The sequence below is a fragment of the Sus scrofa genome, chromosome 6 (genome assembly GCF_000003025.6).
Source record: "Sus scrofa isolate TJ Tabasco breed Duroc chromosome 6, Sscrofa11.1, whole genome shotgun sequence".
NCBI classification, from domain to species: domain Eukaryota; kingdom Metazoa; phylum Chordata; class Mammalia; order Artiodactyla; family Suidae; genus Sus; species Sus scrofa.
The window spans coordinates 93915705-93934314 of NC_010448.4; the positions used below are offsets into that span (position 1 = coordinate 93915705).

Consider the following 18610-nt stretch of genomic DNA (forward strand, 5'->3'; position numbering starts at 1 on the left):
CAATCAATTTCTACACGCAGTGTCACTGTACTAGTCCAGGTTACCAACAACTTCCTGGAACAACTACAAAAACCTCAACTAGACTCCCCACCCCATCTCTCAACCAAGCCCTCTTTAATCCAATCTCTATACTGTGGCCAGAGGATTTTTCAAAAAAGTGAATCTGATGACATGGCTTAAAGCCTTTTAAAAGCGTCCCATTGGCTAAATCCAAACCCCTTAACACGGCTGCCAAGTCTCTTCCCAGGCTGGATCCTGCCCACCTCTCCAGCCACATGCTCACCACAGTCCCCTGAGACGCACGGCCTCTTGAATGCCATACTCCAAGCATACTGAAGTTACCGCTGTTATACAAAGATCGCATCAACCAACATCCTTCCTCACTCTGCTTTTCACGGCTAACTCCTACCCATCCTGTGGCCGAGAGTCGGTAAGCTTTTTCTTTAAAGGGCCAGAGGGTAAATGTGCCCTAGGCTTTGCAGGCCACATAGTCTCTGGAACTCTTCAACTTTGCCATCACAGTGTAAAACAAAAATAAGCATGGCAGTGTTCCAATAAAACATTATGGTCATTGACAAATTTACATATTATATAATTGCCCCATGTCAAATTATCATTCTCTTTTAGTTCCTTTTTTTTTTTTTTTTTTTTTTTGTCATTTTGTCTTTTCTAGGGCCGCTCCCACGGCCTATGGAGGTTCCCAAGCTAGGGGTTGAATCGGAGCTGTAGCCGCCGGCATACACCACAGCCACAGCAACGCGGGATCCGAGCCGCGTCTATGACCTACACCACAGCTCACGGCAACGCCGGATCCCTAACCCACTGAGCAAGGCCAGGAACTGAACCTGCAACCTCATGGTTCCTAGTCGGATTTGTTAACCACTGCGCCACGACGGGAACTCCTCTCTTTTAATTCTTTTCAAACATTTAAAAAGGTAGAGGAGTTCCCTTGTGGCACAGAGGGTTAAGGACTTGGTGTTGTTACTGAAGCAGCTTGGGTCGCTGCTGTGGCACGGGTTCTATCCCTGGCTTCGGAACTTCCACATGCTAGGGGTGTGGTTAAAAAAAAAGAAAAAAAGGTAGAAACTCTTCTTAGCTAATGGGTGTACAAAAGCAGGCAGCAGGCATTTGGCCTGGGGGACTGCAGTTAGCCAACCCCTGATGTAGGGCACATCTTAGAGGCTATTTCTCCTGAGAAGACTTTTCTGACTCCTCCCGGAGTGGTCAAATGCTCTGACACAGATGTCCCATAGCTTCCTGTCCTTCTCCCATCATGGCCTTGATTGCTGGGTATTGTAACTGTCTCCCCAGTTAGCCTATAAGCTTGCTAAGGACAAGACCATGCCTGAGCACTATTACCATTTGATACTAAATCTTCCATGTATTCATCAGTTTATTAGATGCCACTTCCACAAAAATGTAAGCTCTAGGAGGGAGGGACGTTGTCATCTTTATGCTGTTTCCCAGAGATCTGGAGCAGCAGCAGGTGCACAGCAGGTACTCAATGTGTTAAATGCAAGTATCAGGAAACTCAAGTTGAAGTTTAGCTCTACCATCATTTTCCTGTGTGACAAGTTACTTCCTATCTTTGGTCTTACCCTCTTCATCTATAAAACAGGCACTTTAAAAATATCTCATGGGGCTTTACAACATGCAAAGGCAAGCTCAGGAATAACAGTTGGGCTTTGTTTCTGCCTGTCTGCTTTCTGGGGACTCTGTTGGGCCATCTCCTGGTGGCAAACAGCTTGTCCCTGTGGACTCAGCTTCCATCCAGGAGTGGGCATTGTGCCCAATGGAAAAACCACCTTGCTGGCCGACATCTCATTGATGCCCTCACCCCATATCTCTTTCTGGACTCAGTCTGGAAAGAACTGGAACATCTTCTTTCATGACACTGTATGGAAACTTTAAGGCATGACTCGGGGGATTCCCAGCCGCAGGGCAGTCTTCCCGGAATCTCGTCTCTCCTGAATTGGGCACGGAAGCTGGCTGTCAGCAGCTCTTTACCAAGCTGACCATCCCACAGCTTCACAGTTCCCTCTCTGGCCACAGCTTCCTGCCCTTCCTCCTCTCCTGCTTCTCTACTCCCCACTCTGCCTTTTTTTTTTTTTTTTTTTGCTTTTTAGGACCGCACTCACGGCATTTGGAGGTTCCTCAGCTAGGGGTCCAATCGGAGCTACAGCTGCCGGCCTACACCACAGCCACAGCAACGTTGGATCTGAGCAGCGTCTGCGACCTACACGACAGCTCACGGCAACGCCGGATCCTCAACCCACTGAGCGAGGCCAGAGATAGAACTCACAACCTCATGGTTCCTAGTCGGATTCGTTTCCGCTGCGCCAAGAAAGGAACTCCCCACTCTGCCTTTTTTCCAAGCTCAGACCCCCTCTAATCCCTGGCACCCGACCTAACAGGTGACATCTGGGATTTTTTTCCCCTTTTTCTCCCATGTCTGGTCACCAAGTCCTATAAATCCTCTCTGCTAAACATTCGTATTATCTGACCTCCTCCCCATCCCCACTGCCGTCCCTTGGCTCAGGCCCTTAATATTTCTGGAAAGCACACTCAGTGATTTCCCTGCTGCCATTCTCACCCCCTCCAGTGCATTCTGCCAATCGCTAGAATAAAATACAAATGTGAGGTCTTTCCTGTCCGTAAAATCCCTCAATAACTTCAATAGCCTTTGTAACAAAACCCAAGCCTCTAAGTTTTACACAGAAGGACTTTTATCATTAGCCCTGACTACCTTTCCAGGCCCATCTTCTATCTCCACTCAAATCTCTTCTTTCCTCCCACAATCCAGTCACACCCAAACCATTTAATTGTTTGTTTGTCCTTTTTAGCACCGCACCAGTGGCATATGGAAGTTCCCAGGCTAGGGGGTCACATTAGAGCTGTGGCTGCCGGCCTACTCCACAGCCACAGCAATGCAGGACCCTAACCACATCTGTGACCTACCCTACAGCTCACGGCAATGCCGGATTCTTAACCCACTGAGTGAGACCAGGGATCAAACCCGAATCCTCATAGATACTAGCCAGGTTCCTCATTAGCACTGTGCCACGACAGGAACTCCTTATCTTTTGAAATGACGCCTCCTTACCTCACACCTGATCCTGGGTATAGCCTAACCAGCTCCCTGTGGCAAACTTCAAACCCATCCTTCCAGACTCGGCTCTGGGTCACCTCCTTCGGAAAGCCCTCCGGGACCCTCTCCTTCTCTTCTCACACACCCAGTGACTACCTACCTCTGCCAAGGCATCTCCCACAATGTAACTGTAACGGTGTTGAGCTCCTTTTTTATCAATCGTTCCCCTTTAGCTAAGGCAGAAGCCTCTGTGAGCAGGGGCTGATGTTTTTCTCTGGGGGCCCCTGGCCTGCCACAACACATGAGACATACCAGGCAGTCAGCAAACCGCACTGAGTAAACAGCCTCCGGGCAGGGATAAGCTTCAGGTCACTTCTGGGTGCTTTCTCAACGACCACCTTTGCCGCCTACAATTGAAACCATTTCCGAGTAAGAGCCTACTTGGTAGGTCAACCATAGCAACAAATGCAGCTTGGACTGGATATAAGGAAGTACAGGGCGTTCCATATTCCCTGTGAATTCTGGGCACTGCACCACATGCACATCTTACAGAACCAAAACCCCTTTCACGTGTTCGGCTAAATAGGTAAGATAGACACTGGAGGCTCCTCCCTTCACCCAAGCAGGAGTATAACCTAATACAGATTCACTATCCCTTATCTGAAACCCTTAGGGCCAAGTGTATTTTGGAATTCAAAATTTGTGGCATTTTAGAAAGATAATACCTAACCTATGCCATATGTGTTAACAGCACCACAGCAGAGTCGGGGGCAACATCCAGAAATCAAGCACTTGTTTTGTTTTGTTTTGGCTTTTTAGGGCCGTACCTGTGGCATATGTAGGTTCCCAAGCTAGGGTTGCAATCGGAGCTGCAGCTGCCAGCCTACATCACAGCCACAGCAACACCAGATCCGAGCTGCGTTTGCGACCCACACCACAGCTCAGGGCAACACCAGATCCTTAACCCACTGATTGAGACCAGGGATCAAACCCGCAACCTCATGCTTCCTAGATGATTTGGTTTCCGCTGTGACACGATGGGAACTCCTAGAAATCAAGCACTTTAGTATTTCCACAGTGCAATTTAGGAGTAGTAACACTTAGTGGGATTAAATAAAGCCTATAAATAATCTTCTTTCAGTTCAAACAAGTCTTACTGCCAAATTGAGCTTGGGCCAAACTTATAAAAAAAATTTTTTTTTTCTCATCTTCAGAGCATTTAGGACTTTAGAAATGCTGATAAGCGTAGTTAAGAACATGGCCTGACATCTACAGGCACCAAAAGGATTGGGATGGTGTCTATAGATATACATATATATGTACATTTTCAGACACATACATACACACAGGGGAAAGTCTGGAAAACATACAATGAATATCAACAGTAGTCATTTTTCAGTGGTAGGATCTCTTTTTCTTTTGCTTCCATAAGCAACTTTCAAAGTTAGCTAAAATAAGATGTGTGTGTGTGTGTGTGAGAGAGAGAGAGAGAGAGACACACACACTATATAAAAAGCACTGGAGTTCCTGTCGTGGCTTAGTGGTTAACGAATCCGACTAGGAACCACGAGGTTGTGGGTTTGATCCCTGGCCTTGCTCAGTGGGTTAAGGATCCAGCATTGCAGTGAGCTGTGGTATATAGGTCGAAGACACGGCTCGGATCTGGCATTGCTGTGGCTGTGGCTCAGGCCGGCGGCTACAGCTCCGATTGGACCCCTAGCCCGGGAATCTCCATATGCCGCAGGAGTGGCCCCTAGAAAAGGCAAAAAGACAAAAAAAAAAAAAAAAAAAAGGCACCAAATAGGAGCTCCCACTGTGGTGCAACAGGATTAGCGGTGTCTCTGGAGCTGCGAGACAGGTTCGATCCTCAGCCCAGTGCAGTAGGTAAGGATCCAGCATTGCCACAGCTATGGTGTAGGCTGCAACTGCGGCTCAGATCTGATCCCTGGTCCGGGAACTCCATATGCCACGGAGTGGCCAAAAAAGAAAAAAAAAAAAACACTAAATATATATATATGTAATAATAATACATATTTATCTTGCACAGGCTTTGGAGTCAGATTTAGGTTCCATTTCTGGCCCTACTTCTTACTAGCTGTATTACTCTGAATATATTATCTCACTTCTCTAAGCTTCTGCTTCCTCAACTGCACAAAGATAACTAACTATCTGCCTCATAAGGTTGCTTTTTTTTTTTTTTTTTTTGGTTTTCAGGGCCTCACCCTCGGCATGTGGAAGTTCCCCAGGCTGGGGGTTGAATCGGAGTTACAGCTGCTGGCCTACATCACAGCTCACAGCAACACTGGATCCTTAACCCACTGAGTGGGGACAGGGATCAAACTCACATCCTCATGGATCCTAGTCGGGTTCATTAACCACTGAGCCACGAAGGGAACTCTGCTGTCTTCTTTTCCTATGGTTAATTCAGGCTACCCCTCACTAGTGGCCAAAAGGTGCTCTAGAAGCCAAACCAGACCTGCTGAAGGTCCAGATCTACAAAACAAAGGCAGGAGGCAAAGCCTCTACTTCAATGTTTTGTGGCCAGGCCTGCCACTGACTTGGGATCTGGACTTTTTCAAAAACGTGACCACCACACAAAGAAAAAAAAGTAAATTCCATCCCAAATCCAAGTACTCTACTTCTTTTGAGAATTGCCCAAGTGGCAGCAACACTATTTCTTAATTCCATTGTTCCTTCTCTCTCCTCCTCTTGCTCTGCTCCCCGCTGCAGGTCCCCCAGGTATTTATAAACACTCTCCAAGATCTAGGCCAGTGCTGGCCAAGAGATGATGAAAATGTTCTATAACTACACTGCCCCAGTCAGTAGCCACGAGCTACACTTGAACAGTTAAAATTGGCAAAAGTGAAAGAGACACCGATTTCTTATTTTATTTACCTAAAGTAAATTCAAATAACCACATCTGGGAGTTCCTGTCGTGGCTCAGTGGTAACAAACCTGACTAGCATCCATGAGGACACAGCTTTGATCCCCAACCTCGCTCAGTGGGTTAAGGATCCAGCGTTGCCGTGAGCTGTGGTGTAAGGTCACAGCTTGGATCACACGTTGCTGTGGTGTAGGCTGGCAGCTACAGCTCTGATTCAGTCCCTAGCCCCTAGCATGGGAACTTCCACATGCCTCGGGTGTGGCCCTAAAAAGACAAAAAAACAAAAACAAAAACCACATGTGGCGAGCGGCTGCCATACTGGCCAGTGCAGCTCTGGATCTTGTTCCTTCCCTTTCACAAGAACCATCAGCCATCACAGTCAATTCTAAAGGGAGCTACCGAGCTGTGCCTGAGTTCAGGTGCTCCACTGTCCACTGGGCACTTCTACAGGATGCTCTGTGCACAGGGTAGGTCCCAGGTAAAGCTGTGCTTTGACCTCTGGGCTTTTCCCTGAGCTCTCCCTTCCGTCACCAGCACCACCATCTCCCCGTCTGCCATTTGTTCACCTGTATCCTTGAGTCTCCAGGGCCAGTCGGCCATCCACTTCTTCATTCTCTCAGCTGCCTTCCTCCGGGCCATCCTCGCCTTCCCTGTTACCTCAAGAGCCTCCCAACTAAGAGACTGTCCCACTTCTCCCCACCCAATTTATCAATTTTGTCTTTGGACTTTACCAGACTAAACTCTAACACTTGCAGTATCACATCACTGCCTGCAGGTGAAGGTCCAAACTGGTTGAACTGGCACAGGAGGCCCTTTGCAAACTGGTCCTGCTCTCTCACCATCCACCACCCAAAGGCAGACAGGTTCCCCATGCATGCTGCCTCCACGTGGAGGAAGCCTGACTTTCTGGCTCCTCTCCTTCAAAGTCCAGCCTCAACTCCTCTGTGCTCCATCACCAAGCCCTCCCAACCGCACCCGTCCTCTCAGTCATTTCTCTGAATGCTGAAGGCTTTCCTGGCTACATAACTTGCCTAGCACTTTTAAGGGAAATTAGAGTGTTTTGGAAAAAGCCTTGGGCTTTGGAATAAAAAAAGACCTGGTCATTTTACTGGCTCCACCCATAACCTCATATGAAACCTCAGGCAAACTACTTAATTTGTTTCCTCATTTGTAAAATAAGGATAACACCACCCCACTTATACAGAAGCTAAAAGGAGAAACAAACAAAACTCCGAATGGGTCAAGAGCCTCTCAAGAGGCCTGGTTCACAGCAGATGTGCAGAAAGCCTTGGTTTTCTTTCCTCTGCTCTACCCCTCCTCATCCTCCACTGCCTTGATAATAATAATCATAATTTATCAAGTCCCCACTAACAGCCAGGGGCTGTGCTATGTGCTTCTTGTGTGACTTCTGATCATTGGCCCCATCTTAGAAATAAGGACATTGAGGCCCAGAGCAGGTAGCAGAAGACATGCCCAAGGACACAAAGTCAAGCCAGTAAATGGCGTGGCTGACATTAAAACCCAGGTCCGCTCAACTCCACAGCCTCCCCTTTTGCCAACATGAACATAACATCTTCGATGACTCAACTCTCAGGAGTAAGCAGCATATGGAGAGACAGATCAAGTCTGTTCGGATAATAAAAGTGCCACCATGGTCTCCACAGTTTGTGTGGGTATGTGGCTGTCACTACCGAGTAGAGATCATCTCTTGCCCTTCCTGAGTATCTACTAGATGGGTCTAGGAGGCAGTGTAACCTCCTGTCTCCTCAGTCACTGCCCTTGGCATTCCATTTCTAGCATACCAGAAGAACCTGCAAAACCACATGAGCGAATTACCTGATAGTTCAAAGTGACAGGATTAATGCTTATAAATGCTGCATACACGCCACCAGGGGCTGTCCCATGGCCTCACTGAGACAGGGCAACACATACCAGCAAGAGATTCGTTCTACTTACAGGGAGGCAAAAAGATCCAGATCCAATTACCCAAGTCAGGATGTGTGAATGATGACAATGAGAGTCATATTACCAGGAATAAGATTAATAGCAAATACATAAGGTTTACTACTGCCTGCCAGGCACAGTTTTAAACACTTTATGTGTATTTAATCTTCACAGTCCCTCCATGGGATAGGTGGCATTATTACATCCACTTTACAGACTGAGATAAACACAGAGAGATTGAGTAACTTGCCCAAGAACACACAGCTAATAAATGGCACAGCCAGGAGTCAAACCTAGGGAATCTGGGTCAAGAGTCTCTACTCTTAATCAAAAACTGTATTACCTATCAGGAAAATGTGGGGTTCAGAGAGCATTTCTGGCAGAGGAAATAATTTCAGCACAAAGACATGTCATTAGAGTACGCTCAGCAATAAGTAATAAGTAGTACAGATAAGTAGAAATGAGAAGTGTTTGAGAAGCATCAGGGGATACAAAAGAAGAGCGTTACAGAGTTCCCGTTGGGGCTCAGTGGAAATTAATCCAACTAGGATCCAGGAGGAGGTGAGTTCAATCCCTGGTCTCGCTCAGTGGGTCAGGGATCCAGCATTGCCATGAGCTGTGATGTAGGTCACATATCCCATGTTGCTGTGGCTGTGGTGTAGGCTGGCAGCTGTAGCTCCGATTTGACCCCTTGCCTGGGAACTTCCATATGCCGAGGGTGCAGCCCTTAAAAAAAAAAGTGTTAGGGTTAGGGCTCAAACATTAGATTCAAACAGATGACCTCAGGTCTATCCTCACTGTCACTGACCAGGTAAGTGATCACAGGCATGTCAGCTATGCTCTCTGAGCCTCAGTCCTCCATCTGAAAAGTAAACATCCTCTTTTTTTTTTTTTTTTTTTTTTTTTTTTTTGTCTTTGTGCCATTTCTAGGGCCACTCCTGTGGTATATGGAGGTTCCCAGGCTAGGGGTCTAACCGGAGCCGTAGCCACCAGCCTACGCCAGAGCCACAGCAACTCGGGATCTGAGCTGCATCTGCAGCCTACACCACGGCTCAGGGCAACACTGGATTCTTAACCCACTGAGCAAGGGCAGGGACCAAACCCACAACCTCATGGTTCCTAGTCGGATTCGTTAACCACTGCGCCACAGTGGAAACTCAACATCCTCTTAAAGAACTTCTGTGCACAGAGTGAAGCCCACAGACCCACAGTGAGTCTTTAATAAACGTTAGCTCGGAGTTCCCGTCGTGGCACGGTGGTTAACAAATCCGACTAGGAACCATGAGGTTGCAGGTTCAGTCCCTGCCCTTGCTCAGTGGGTTAACGATCCGGAGTTGCCGTGAGCTGTGGTGTAGGTTGCACACGGGGCTCGGATCCCGCGTTGCTGTGGCTCTGGCGTAGGCCGGTGGCTACAGCTCCGATTCAACCCCTAGCCTGGGAACCTCCATATGCCGCGGGAGCGGCCCAAGAAATAGCAACAACAACAACAACAAAAAAAAAGAAGACAAAAAATAAATAAATAAATAAATAAATAAATGTTAGCTGCTAATAGTAATAAAAATAATAGCCATAACAGTAATTAACCTTTATTTATAAATTTTTGCTATTTATTTAGTAATAAATTTGAATCATATGTATTAGGCAAAACTGTACACCAAATCCTTAACTGACTGAGAAAGGCCAGGGATCGAACCCATATCCTCATGGCTACTAGTCACATTTGTTACTGCTGAGCCACAGTGGGAATTCCCAAACTGTTAGATTTTGAATGCCATATGGAGTTTAGATTTGACTCATGCTAAAGTACACAGCACACACAGGACAGGGAACTCTTGAGAGGAGCCCATACATAGAACAGCATTAAAAAGAATGGCAAGGAGTTCCCATTGTGGCTCGGTGGTTAACGGATCCGACTAGGAACCATGAGGTTGCGGGTTTGATCCTTGGCCTTGCCCAGTGGGTTAAGAATCCGGCGTTGCTGTGAGCTGTTGTGTAGGTTGCAGACTCGGCTCAGATCCCGCATTGCTGTGGCTCTGGTGTAGGCCGGTGGCTACAGCTCTGATTAGACCCCTAGCCTGGGAACCTCCATATGCCGCGGGAGCGGCCCTAGAAATGGCAAAAAAAAAAAAAAAAAGAAGAAGAAAACGGCAAGAACCAATGATTCCCATCTCAGCCTGGCTACCATCCCAAATGGTTCTGTTATTTTCTTAAAAATCAAATCATCATGCATCTTAGTCTCTTTCTTTTTTCTCTTTCTCTCTTCCTTCCTTTCCTTCCTCCTTTTTTTTTTTTTTTAACATTTCCCACTATCTTATGGCTTTCAAAAAAGGTACATAGATTTTAACAATTAAAATGGGCAGAGATGGAGTTCCCATTGTGGCTCAGTGGTAATGAACCCGACTAGTATCCATGAGAACGCAGGTTCGATCCCTGGCCTCACTCAGTGGGTTAAGGATCCAGCGCTGCTGTGAGCTGTGGTGCAGGCCAGCAGTTGGGAACTTCCATATGCTTCGGATATAGCCCTAAAAAAAAACAAAACAAACAAATAAAACAAAAACAAAAGAAAAGGGTAGAGTTATCTCTAAAAGCACATCCCATGCCCTGCAAACCTGTGAGTCCTGGACTCAAAAATCCAATTCCCACCAACCCTGTCCAAATCCAATTTAGGTTAGCAAGGACTAAATATCACCACCTTAGCTTTCATGGAGTAAGACTACTACTGTGTAATTACTTTTTGGCAACAGGTTGTAGTGGTCACAGGCTGCTGGAGAGATAGCTTGACTTTTTCGTCTGGGCTCTCCCTGCGCTGGGGCCTTCTGTGAACTGTGCGGTCTGGTGATAAAGCCGAAAGAGAAGTGGGCAAGAGCAAGCCAGGAAGGGGGCGGGAGCAGAGAGAAGTGCAGAGCCCGTGTAAAGAAAAAGGGGGCAAGAGGAGTTCCCGTCGTGGCTCAGTGGTTAACAGAGCCGACTGGGAACCATGAGGTTGCAGGTTCGATCCCTGGCCTTGTTCAGTGGGTTAAGGATCCAGCATTGCCGTGAGCTGTGGTGTGGGTTGCATACACGGCTAAGATCCCACGTTGCCGTGGCTGTGGCATAGGCCAGCAGCGACAGCTCCGATTCAACCCCTAGCCTGGGAACTTCCATATGCGATGGGAATGGCCCTAGAAATAGCAAAAAAAAAAAAAAAAGAGAGAGAGAGAAGAAGAAGGGGTCAAGAGTCCTTCAGGAGACAAAACACTCGGGCTAAGAACTATATGGGTCTCTACAGTTCGTATGGGTTCGAAATGACAGATATTTTGTGAGCACCTACTGATGGATGAAGCATTAGGTTAGCATTCGTTGAGGAGAGAGGATGCAAAATGCTAACAGCAGCAAGTTTGGGCCTGTAATAATGTAGCTGAATGAACAGCCAACAGAGAGATGAAAAAGCACAGGCCTTTACCCAGAAATAATAAGCAGTCAGGTTTGAAGGAAGAGGAAATGAAGGTGAGTTGGGGCCAAGAGGACAAGACATAGGGGGCAGGGTCAGAGGCCTGGCTTTGCAGGACCTGAATGCCACACTAAAGAATCCAAACTTTGTTCCCCAGGCAACAGGGAGTGGCAAAGCATTCAAGTTCACAAACAAAATAGTAGCGCATGATAAAAGTTTCATTCTAGGAGTTCCCTGGTAGCCTAGGGAGTTAAGGAGCCAGCGCTGTCACTGCAGTGGCTTGGGTTGCTGCTGTGGCAAAGGTTGGATCCCTTGCCCAGGAACTTTCAGAAACATGTTCCAAAAAAAAAAAAAGAATTTTGTTCTAAGGAGAGTCCCATGGGAGGAGGAGACTTAGGGGGTGGAGACCACCACACTAGTTCAAATAAGAGGATACCAACATGAACTATGGGGCTTTAAATTTTCTTTTTTAATTAAAAAAAAAAAAGTTTTTTTTCTTTTTAGGGCCACACCCACAGCATATTGAAGTTCCCAGGCTAGGGGTTGAATTGGAGCTGTAGCCGCCAGCCTATACCACAGCCACAGCAACGAGGGATCCTTTAACCCACTGAGCGAGACCAGGGATCGAACCCAAGTCCTCATGGACAGTAGTCAGGTTCGTTACTGCTGAACCATGATGAGAACTCCTCAAAAGAGTTTTAACTTGCAAAAAATAATGGCCTGAATTTGGTTATCAGACATAAGAGGAGAGGGAACAATCAAAGATGACTGAGGTTTTTAGTGATTATGTTGATAGAAAAGAAACTGGAGGGAGGGAAGGAGTGAAGACGAGAACGGATGTTGTGATTTGGAAGAAACCAGCCCAGGATGGGCCCTGGAGATGGCAGCCAGTTTCTAAGCTCTTGGAGGTGGGCATCTGCAATTCCTAAATGTGCTTCCCAAAGGAAAGCACCCCAAAATAATTTAGTGTTCCTTCAGTCCTACGAGACCTTCAAGGAGGCAAACATTTATTCCCATTTTACAGATGGAAGAGAGAAAAGTTAAGAGGCATGTCTGGGATGATACCAAGGTACAGTAATAAAAATAAAAATTAAAAGTACCCAGGCCACACAGACATATGTTTTGTTCAAATCCTCCTCATAGTTGCTCCTTTCTTTTTTTTTTTTAGCTACTTAGGGCCGCACCCATGGCATATGGAGGTTCCCAGGCTAGGGGTCAAATCGTAGCTATAGCCACTGGCCTACACCACAGCCACAACAAGGCAAGATCCAAGCCATGTCTGTGACCTACACCACAGCCCAGGGCAATGCTGGATCCTTAACCCATTGTGCGAGGCCAGGGGCCGAACCTGCAACCTCTCAGTTACCAGTCGGATTCATTTCCAAGGCGCCACAACGGGAACTCCCATAGTTGCTACTTTTGTTCACATGTGCATCAGCGGTAAAGTCTATAAATTTGTTAGAGTAATATTTTCTTATAGCCACACCCACGGCACATGGAAGTTCCCCTGCTAGGGATGGAACTAGAGCCTCCACAGCGACCCAGGCAGCTGCAGTTGGAATCTTAACCCAATGCACCACAGCAGGAACTCTTGTTAGAGTAATTTCTAAGGCAAGCCAGCGAGTTCTATATCCCCAAACTGTCTTTCCTCTAATAAATGGATGCCTCCCTCTTCCTGAACCTTCTTCCCTGGGGACTATCCTGTGCAAAGCTCCCCTTCTAAGTGAACGTTTGTCACATCTCTTGCTCCAGGCTCCCACTGGAGAATTCCAAAACAAACGGTTTTCTAAAAGAAAGCAAAGGAGTTCCTGTTGTGGCTCAGTGGTTAATGAATCCAACTAGGAACCATGAGGTTTCGGGTACGATTCCTGGCCTTGCTCAGTGGGTTAAGGATCCGGCGTTGTCGTGAGCTGTTGTAGGTCGCAGATGTGGCTCGGATCCCACGTTGCTGTGGCTCTGGTGTAGGCCAGCGGTTACAGCTCCAATTGGACCCCTAGCCTGGGAACCTCCATATGCCGTGGGAGCGGCCCTAGAAAAGGTAAAAAGACAAAAAATTAAAATTAAAATTTAAAAAAAAAAACCAAAAAAAAGAAAGCAGTTTTCAGGGGGTTCTCCTGTTCTAGAAACAAACAGAAGGTTAGATGGGACAAAGAGGGGAACGGAGAAGGGAACAACACAAGGAGAAAGAAACCTGAACACAGGTTTTTTTGTTGTTGTTCTGTTTAAAGAAACAAGATGGTCCAAATTAATTTAATTAGGAGCCTGCAGAGCTATCCAGGAGGTGAGATGACGGATGGGCAGGATTTCTGTGTGTAGGATAAACATCTAGGACAATTCGTTTTCTCCCTGCTAAAAGGGTTTGGTGGTCACAAGGCTTTTACTTATTAAGAGAGGAGGGAGCGGGAAGACCAATTGACCCAGGGGCTGTTTTTCCAACATTCTCACTGGCTTCCACTCTGGTAATCTAGGTTACCCTTTTTGCTACCCTGAGATATAAATAGTATTCATTTCCTTTCTCAGGCCAGAGAGATTTTAATGCTTTATTTCCTGGGTCCAAGGGGAAAAATACTCATAGCACATCGCATTCTGAATTTGACTGACTACCAAGCTACCTTGCTTTGAATCAACCATGGAATAAAAAAACCACTTCAAAAGACCAAAATGTATTTGTTGTTACCATTTTGTTAAATTCACCCAGAACAGTCTCAATAGGACTTGTGAGTAGCTGTTTCCTTTCTAGAGCATGGCTCAGAATCCTCCAGAACACAGCTCCAGGTCTTTGCATGTGCCCTGGATGAGGCAGGTGAATATTTTGCACAGCAACACGGGTGAGTACTCAGGTTGATGCAGGATCCCCCGAGGGGTTTTCTGGGTAAGAGCACCTTCAGACGCTACACGGAAACAAAAAGGCATTTCTCCTTTTTTCTTTTTAAAGAAAAGGAAAAGCTACACAAAGAAGAGCTGACAAGAAAGTGAAGCAGCAGAAAATCTCTTCTTACAACAGCTATTTGTCTGAGACCCATACCTTCTTGCAGCTGAAGTGGCCAAGAGAATCGGATGAACAGGCTGCCACTCAACCGGAAAGAAGCCTTACACCTCCCTTCAACAACACAACTTAGCTCAAAGACCCGGCTCTGAATCTGAAGACATGGACCCCAATCTAAAACTAGCTGCATCTCTCTCTTCTGCAATCCCTACCAAGCTTGGCCTGACACCCCTGAATTCTGGACACACAAATCAAGGAAAAGAACGGCCATTCTGGAGAGAAGCATCCAAGTGAGATTTTTTCTTTCTCTACCAAGACAAAAGCAAGGAATGAAAACCAGATTCACTTTGCTCACCCAAAACCTCGGCCTTTGAGGGGCTCTTACCCTTGGCTCACCCCACAAGGTCCCCCATCCTGCTGAGCTGATCCTACACTTTCTTACCCCTATGAATTGTCAGATCCTGCTGTCAAAACGTCAGCTCCTGGGGGCAGCCCTATTTCACCTGATATGCATCACAAATAGCATTTTAAAGCAGTCTTTGGGTTGGTTCCCCGGGCTATAAGGAAGCGGGTATTTTGATCAAAAACATACAGGAAGCACCAAACCTGCCTGTTTCCCTTGAAGTCTGGAATGTCCAGAACATCCAGAGGAGGCCCAAAGGGTTCCCTCTTCCTATTGTAGATGATGTGGTTTTCCCCTGAGGCCAAAGCGACTCTGGAAGCAGACCTGACCCGAACAGCACTGGGGGGGCTGGGTGCCATTTCTTACCAAATATTTTTGGCCACGACCATGGCCTGGAAAAGTTCCCGGACCAGGGATCAAACCTGTACCACAGCAGCAACCTGAGCCGCAGCAGGGCAATGCTGGATCCTTAACCCACTGAGTCACCAGGGAACTCCATTTTTTATCAGTTTTAACATGGGAAACCTAGCACTTAAGTGCTACGATGCGGACAAATCATTTCAAATTAAAAGTAAAACCAAAACCTTGACAGTAACTCCTCACCAGCATACAGCTAGTTTTGTTTTTTTTTTTTTGTTTGGTTTTTTTTTTTTGTCTTTTTGCTATTTCTTGGGCCGCTCCCGCAGCATATGGAGGTTCCCAGGCTAGGGGTTGAATCCGAGCTGTAGCCACCGGCCTATGCCAGAGCCACAGCAACGCGGGATCCGAGCCGCGTCTGCAACCTACACCACAGCTCACGGCAACGCCGGATCGTTAACCCACTGAGCAAGGGCAGGGACCAAACCCACAACCTCATGGTTCCTAGTCGGATTCGTTAACCACTGCGCCACGGCGGGAACTCCTAGTTTTGGTTTTTTAAAAGGTCACAAAAGGCTCTGAGATCCCTTTGCATTTATCACCCAGAGGCAGACAACTGCTTCAGGGCTGTCCTGACTTCTCACAGAAGACCGCTGTCTACTGAAGGAATGAAGCACCCCAAGAGGCCCTGGTGTGTTGGCTGAAAAGACAGAACCCACCCTTTTCTGCTGCCACCGGGCCTGTCCTCCACCACCTGTCTGGATGTTGGCAGCCTCCTTTGAAGGGGCCAGGGGAGGATGTGTTCTTTTCTCCTTTTGTTTTCTTTGCTTTTAGGGCCTCACCCTCAGCATACAGAAGTTCCCAGGCTAGGGGTCGAATTGGAGCTACAGCTGCCGGCCTACACCACAGCCACAGCAACACTAGGTCCCCAACCCACTGAGCAAGGCCAGGGATGGAACCCAGGGATGGAATCTGCATCCTCATGGATACTAGTCAGATTCGTGTCCACTGCACCACAACGGGAATCCCCGGAGGGTGAGTTTTTGAGAGCTTGTTTGGAGATTCTAGCAGGGGAACACAGCTACTCGTATACCCTTGACCGAAGAACGGTCCTCCTCTTTTGGGGATGGTTGTGCTCTTCCTGAAGGGCACAGCTTCAGGAAGGATGCACATGGAGCGGTGAGGGAGGAAGGGGACACCTGCCTGACTGGCCAGATCAGCCAGATCAACCCTGGCAATCAGTGGAGTGACAGATGTCGCAGCCAGATTGTCCTCACATCTGGGAGGATAAGTTCTTAATCTTTTTTTTTTTTTTTTAAGGGCTGCATGCATGCCACATATGGAGGTTCCCAGGCTAGGGGTTACATAGGAGCTGTCGCCTCCAGCCTACACCACAGCCATAGCAACGCCAGATCCAAGCCCAGTCTGTGGCCTATACCACAGCTCTTGGCAACACTGGATCCTTCACCCACTGAGCAAGGCCAAGGATCGAACTTGCGTCCTCAAAGATACTACTCAGATTCATTCCCACTGAGCCATGATGGGAACTCCATGAGTTCTTAATTTTAAGCTCAAACCTGTCCCAGCACCAAAGCCCAGAATGTCATGGAAACTGACGCAACAGCTGTCTCAAGATCAGTATTTTAAGTGAGCTCAGATAAGCCCATGAGAGATGCAAACTATCTGCACCAGCAGGTGCTTTGACCGAGTCTTGTGGTGGCTGCAATGAAAGCAAAGCACAAGCACAGAGGAAGTCCTTTGCTCGCTTCATTTCCTCTCATTTTACAAACTTGTGCAATGTGCTATCCCCCCACCCCTCATAGTTTCCAAGCCTTGTAAGAGCAAGTAGAGTGCCGGCCCACACTTACACAGCTACTTGATAGTTCTCTAGCAAATGGCTGAGAAAAGGGGCACAAGTGGGTACTAGCAGTCATGCCAAAGCTTAGATGTAACTGGAGCCACATGAGCACACCCAGGAGAAAAAAAAATACCAGAGAGCCCTGGCAGAAAACCTAGAAGCTGGATAGAAAACATAGGTCTGCAGGTCCTCCCAAAGCACCAGACTGACCCAAATTTCAGCCCTGGGCCTCTCGCCCTCCAAAAGACAGCTTCCTACTCAACAATTGGCCTTTTGTGCTGCACATTATCCACCAAGGGCTGGGTGGGAAAAAAATACCTAGTCCTTTTCACCTGTAACCTCATCGTGGCCTCCAGTCCCAGGGTGGACAGGGCTCTCCTAGACTCCAGGTCTGCACACAGCCCAGTCTCTCAAAGGGACCGAGGACGGACAAGAGAGCCAGACAGCCCCTTGGGACACGCACACCAGTCCTCACCCAAAGGAAGGTTCTGTCATGGGGAGTGCACTTCTACACAAGTCAAAATCCAAGGTCAGGACGAAGAAACTGAGGCTCAGAGTGGGGCTGCCACCCGCCCCGGGTCACAGAGCGAAGCAGGAACGGAGCTTTACAACAACCACAACCTCGGCCTCGGGATTCCTGAGTACCCCACTGCCACCCGTCTGCCCTCATCACGCCCGGTTAAGAATAACTAACGTCCCCACAGCACTTCAGCACCAAGGTCCCCGCCTCTGTAGGGCCAGGACCTTGGTCTTTGCCCCGCGCATTCGCCGCCCAACTCGCAGACCCTGTCGGCCACCGCCCCCTGCCAAGACCCCACCCGCCAGCCCACCCTCCCACTGCCCGCCGGACCTGAAGAGTCGCGCTCCCGAGAACCGGCGGCAGCAGACATTTCCCTGTCAGCTTCCTCAAGCTCTTCATCACGCCGCCCGCGCCGCCCCGCCCCGTCTTCTCCGCCCCTGCGTGCCACCTCCGCCAATCGAAGGCCGGTCTGCCGCATAGCCACGCCCAAAACAGAACAGAGCCCGCCCCTGAGGCCGGGCTTTCTCCAATCCCCTTCGCGCCTTCTGAGACCGATACCTGCCTCCGCCAATTCTGGCGCACCCTGGCCAGGTGCCTGGGGCCGAGTTCCAACCCAGCCGGGTGGTCGGCTCGGTCTCCCGCTCGGAGCACCTGTATCGAGACAGCCACAGGAACTCAGGATCCTGGGTAGAGGGGTCGAAGCCTGTGGAAGGAACAAGGAGGGAATACTGAGCGACAGGCTTGAAGAGCTGGTTCCACTTCTGCATGATTGTCTGACCGTAAGCAAATCGCTCAGCCTCTCCGGGGAGGCTCCAAGCCTGTTTCCCCCGCGCAGAGTGGGTCTGAGATTCGAATACCGTAATAAATATGAAAACAAAAGTGCTGTACCAATACAGACTCGCACCACTCCTCCGACCTCGTGGTAATTATGTGCCAAGTCCCGGGCACATTACGTCCATAATCTCAGAACTGTAGGAAGTTGGGAACTATTATCCTGTCACAACTGAGCTCGGAGAGGTGAAGTCTAAGGTCGCAGAGTGGCAGAGGGGAACTCAAATACATGTCAGTGCTAGAGAGTGGGTTGGGGGCTTTAACCACCCATAATCTCCATCAGCAACTGACAAGCCTCTCCAAAAAAAA

At 48.1% G+C, this 18610-nt stretch overlaps 1 protein-coding gene across 1 annotated transcript in view; it reads right to left on the reverse strand.

The window, feature by feature from the left end:
* The window catches only part of INPP5B (inositol polyphosphate-5-phosphatase B), a 58928-nt gene that overhangs the window by 30234 nt on the left and 10084 nt on the right, over positions 1-18610 (reverse strand). Inside the window, 2 exon segments of the mRNA XM_021095974.1 lie at positions 17801-17976; positions 17978-18173. Of these exon segments, the coding sequence (XP_020951633.1) occupies positions 17801-17976; positions 17978-18173 (372 nt within the window).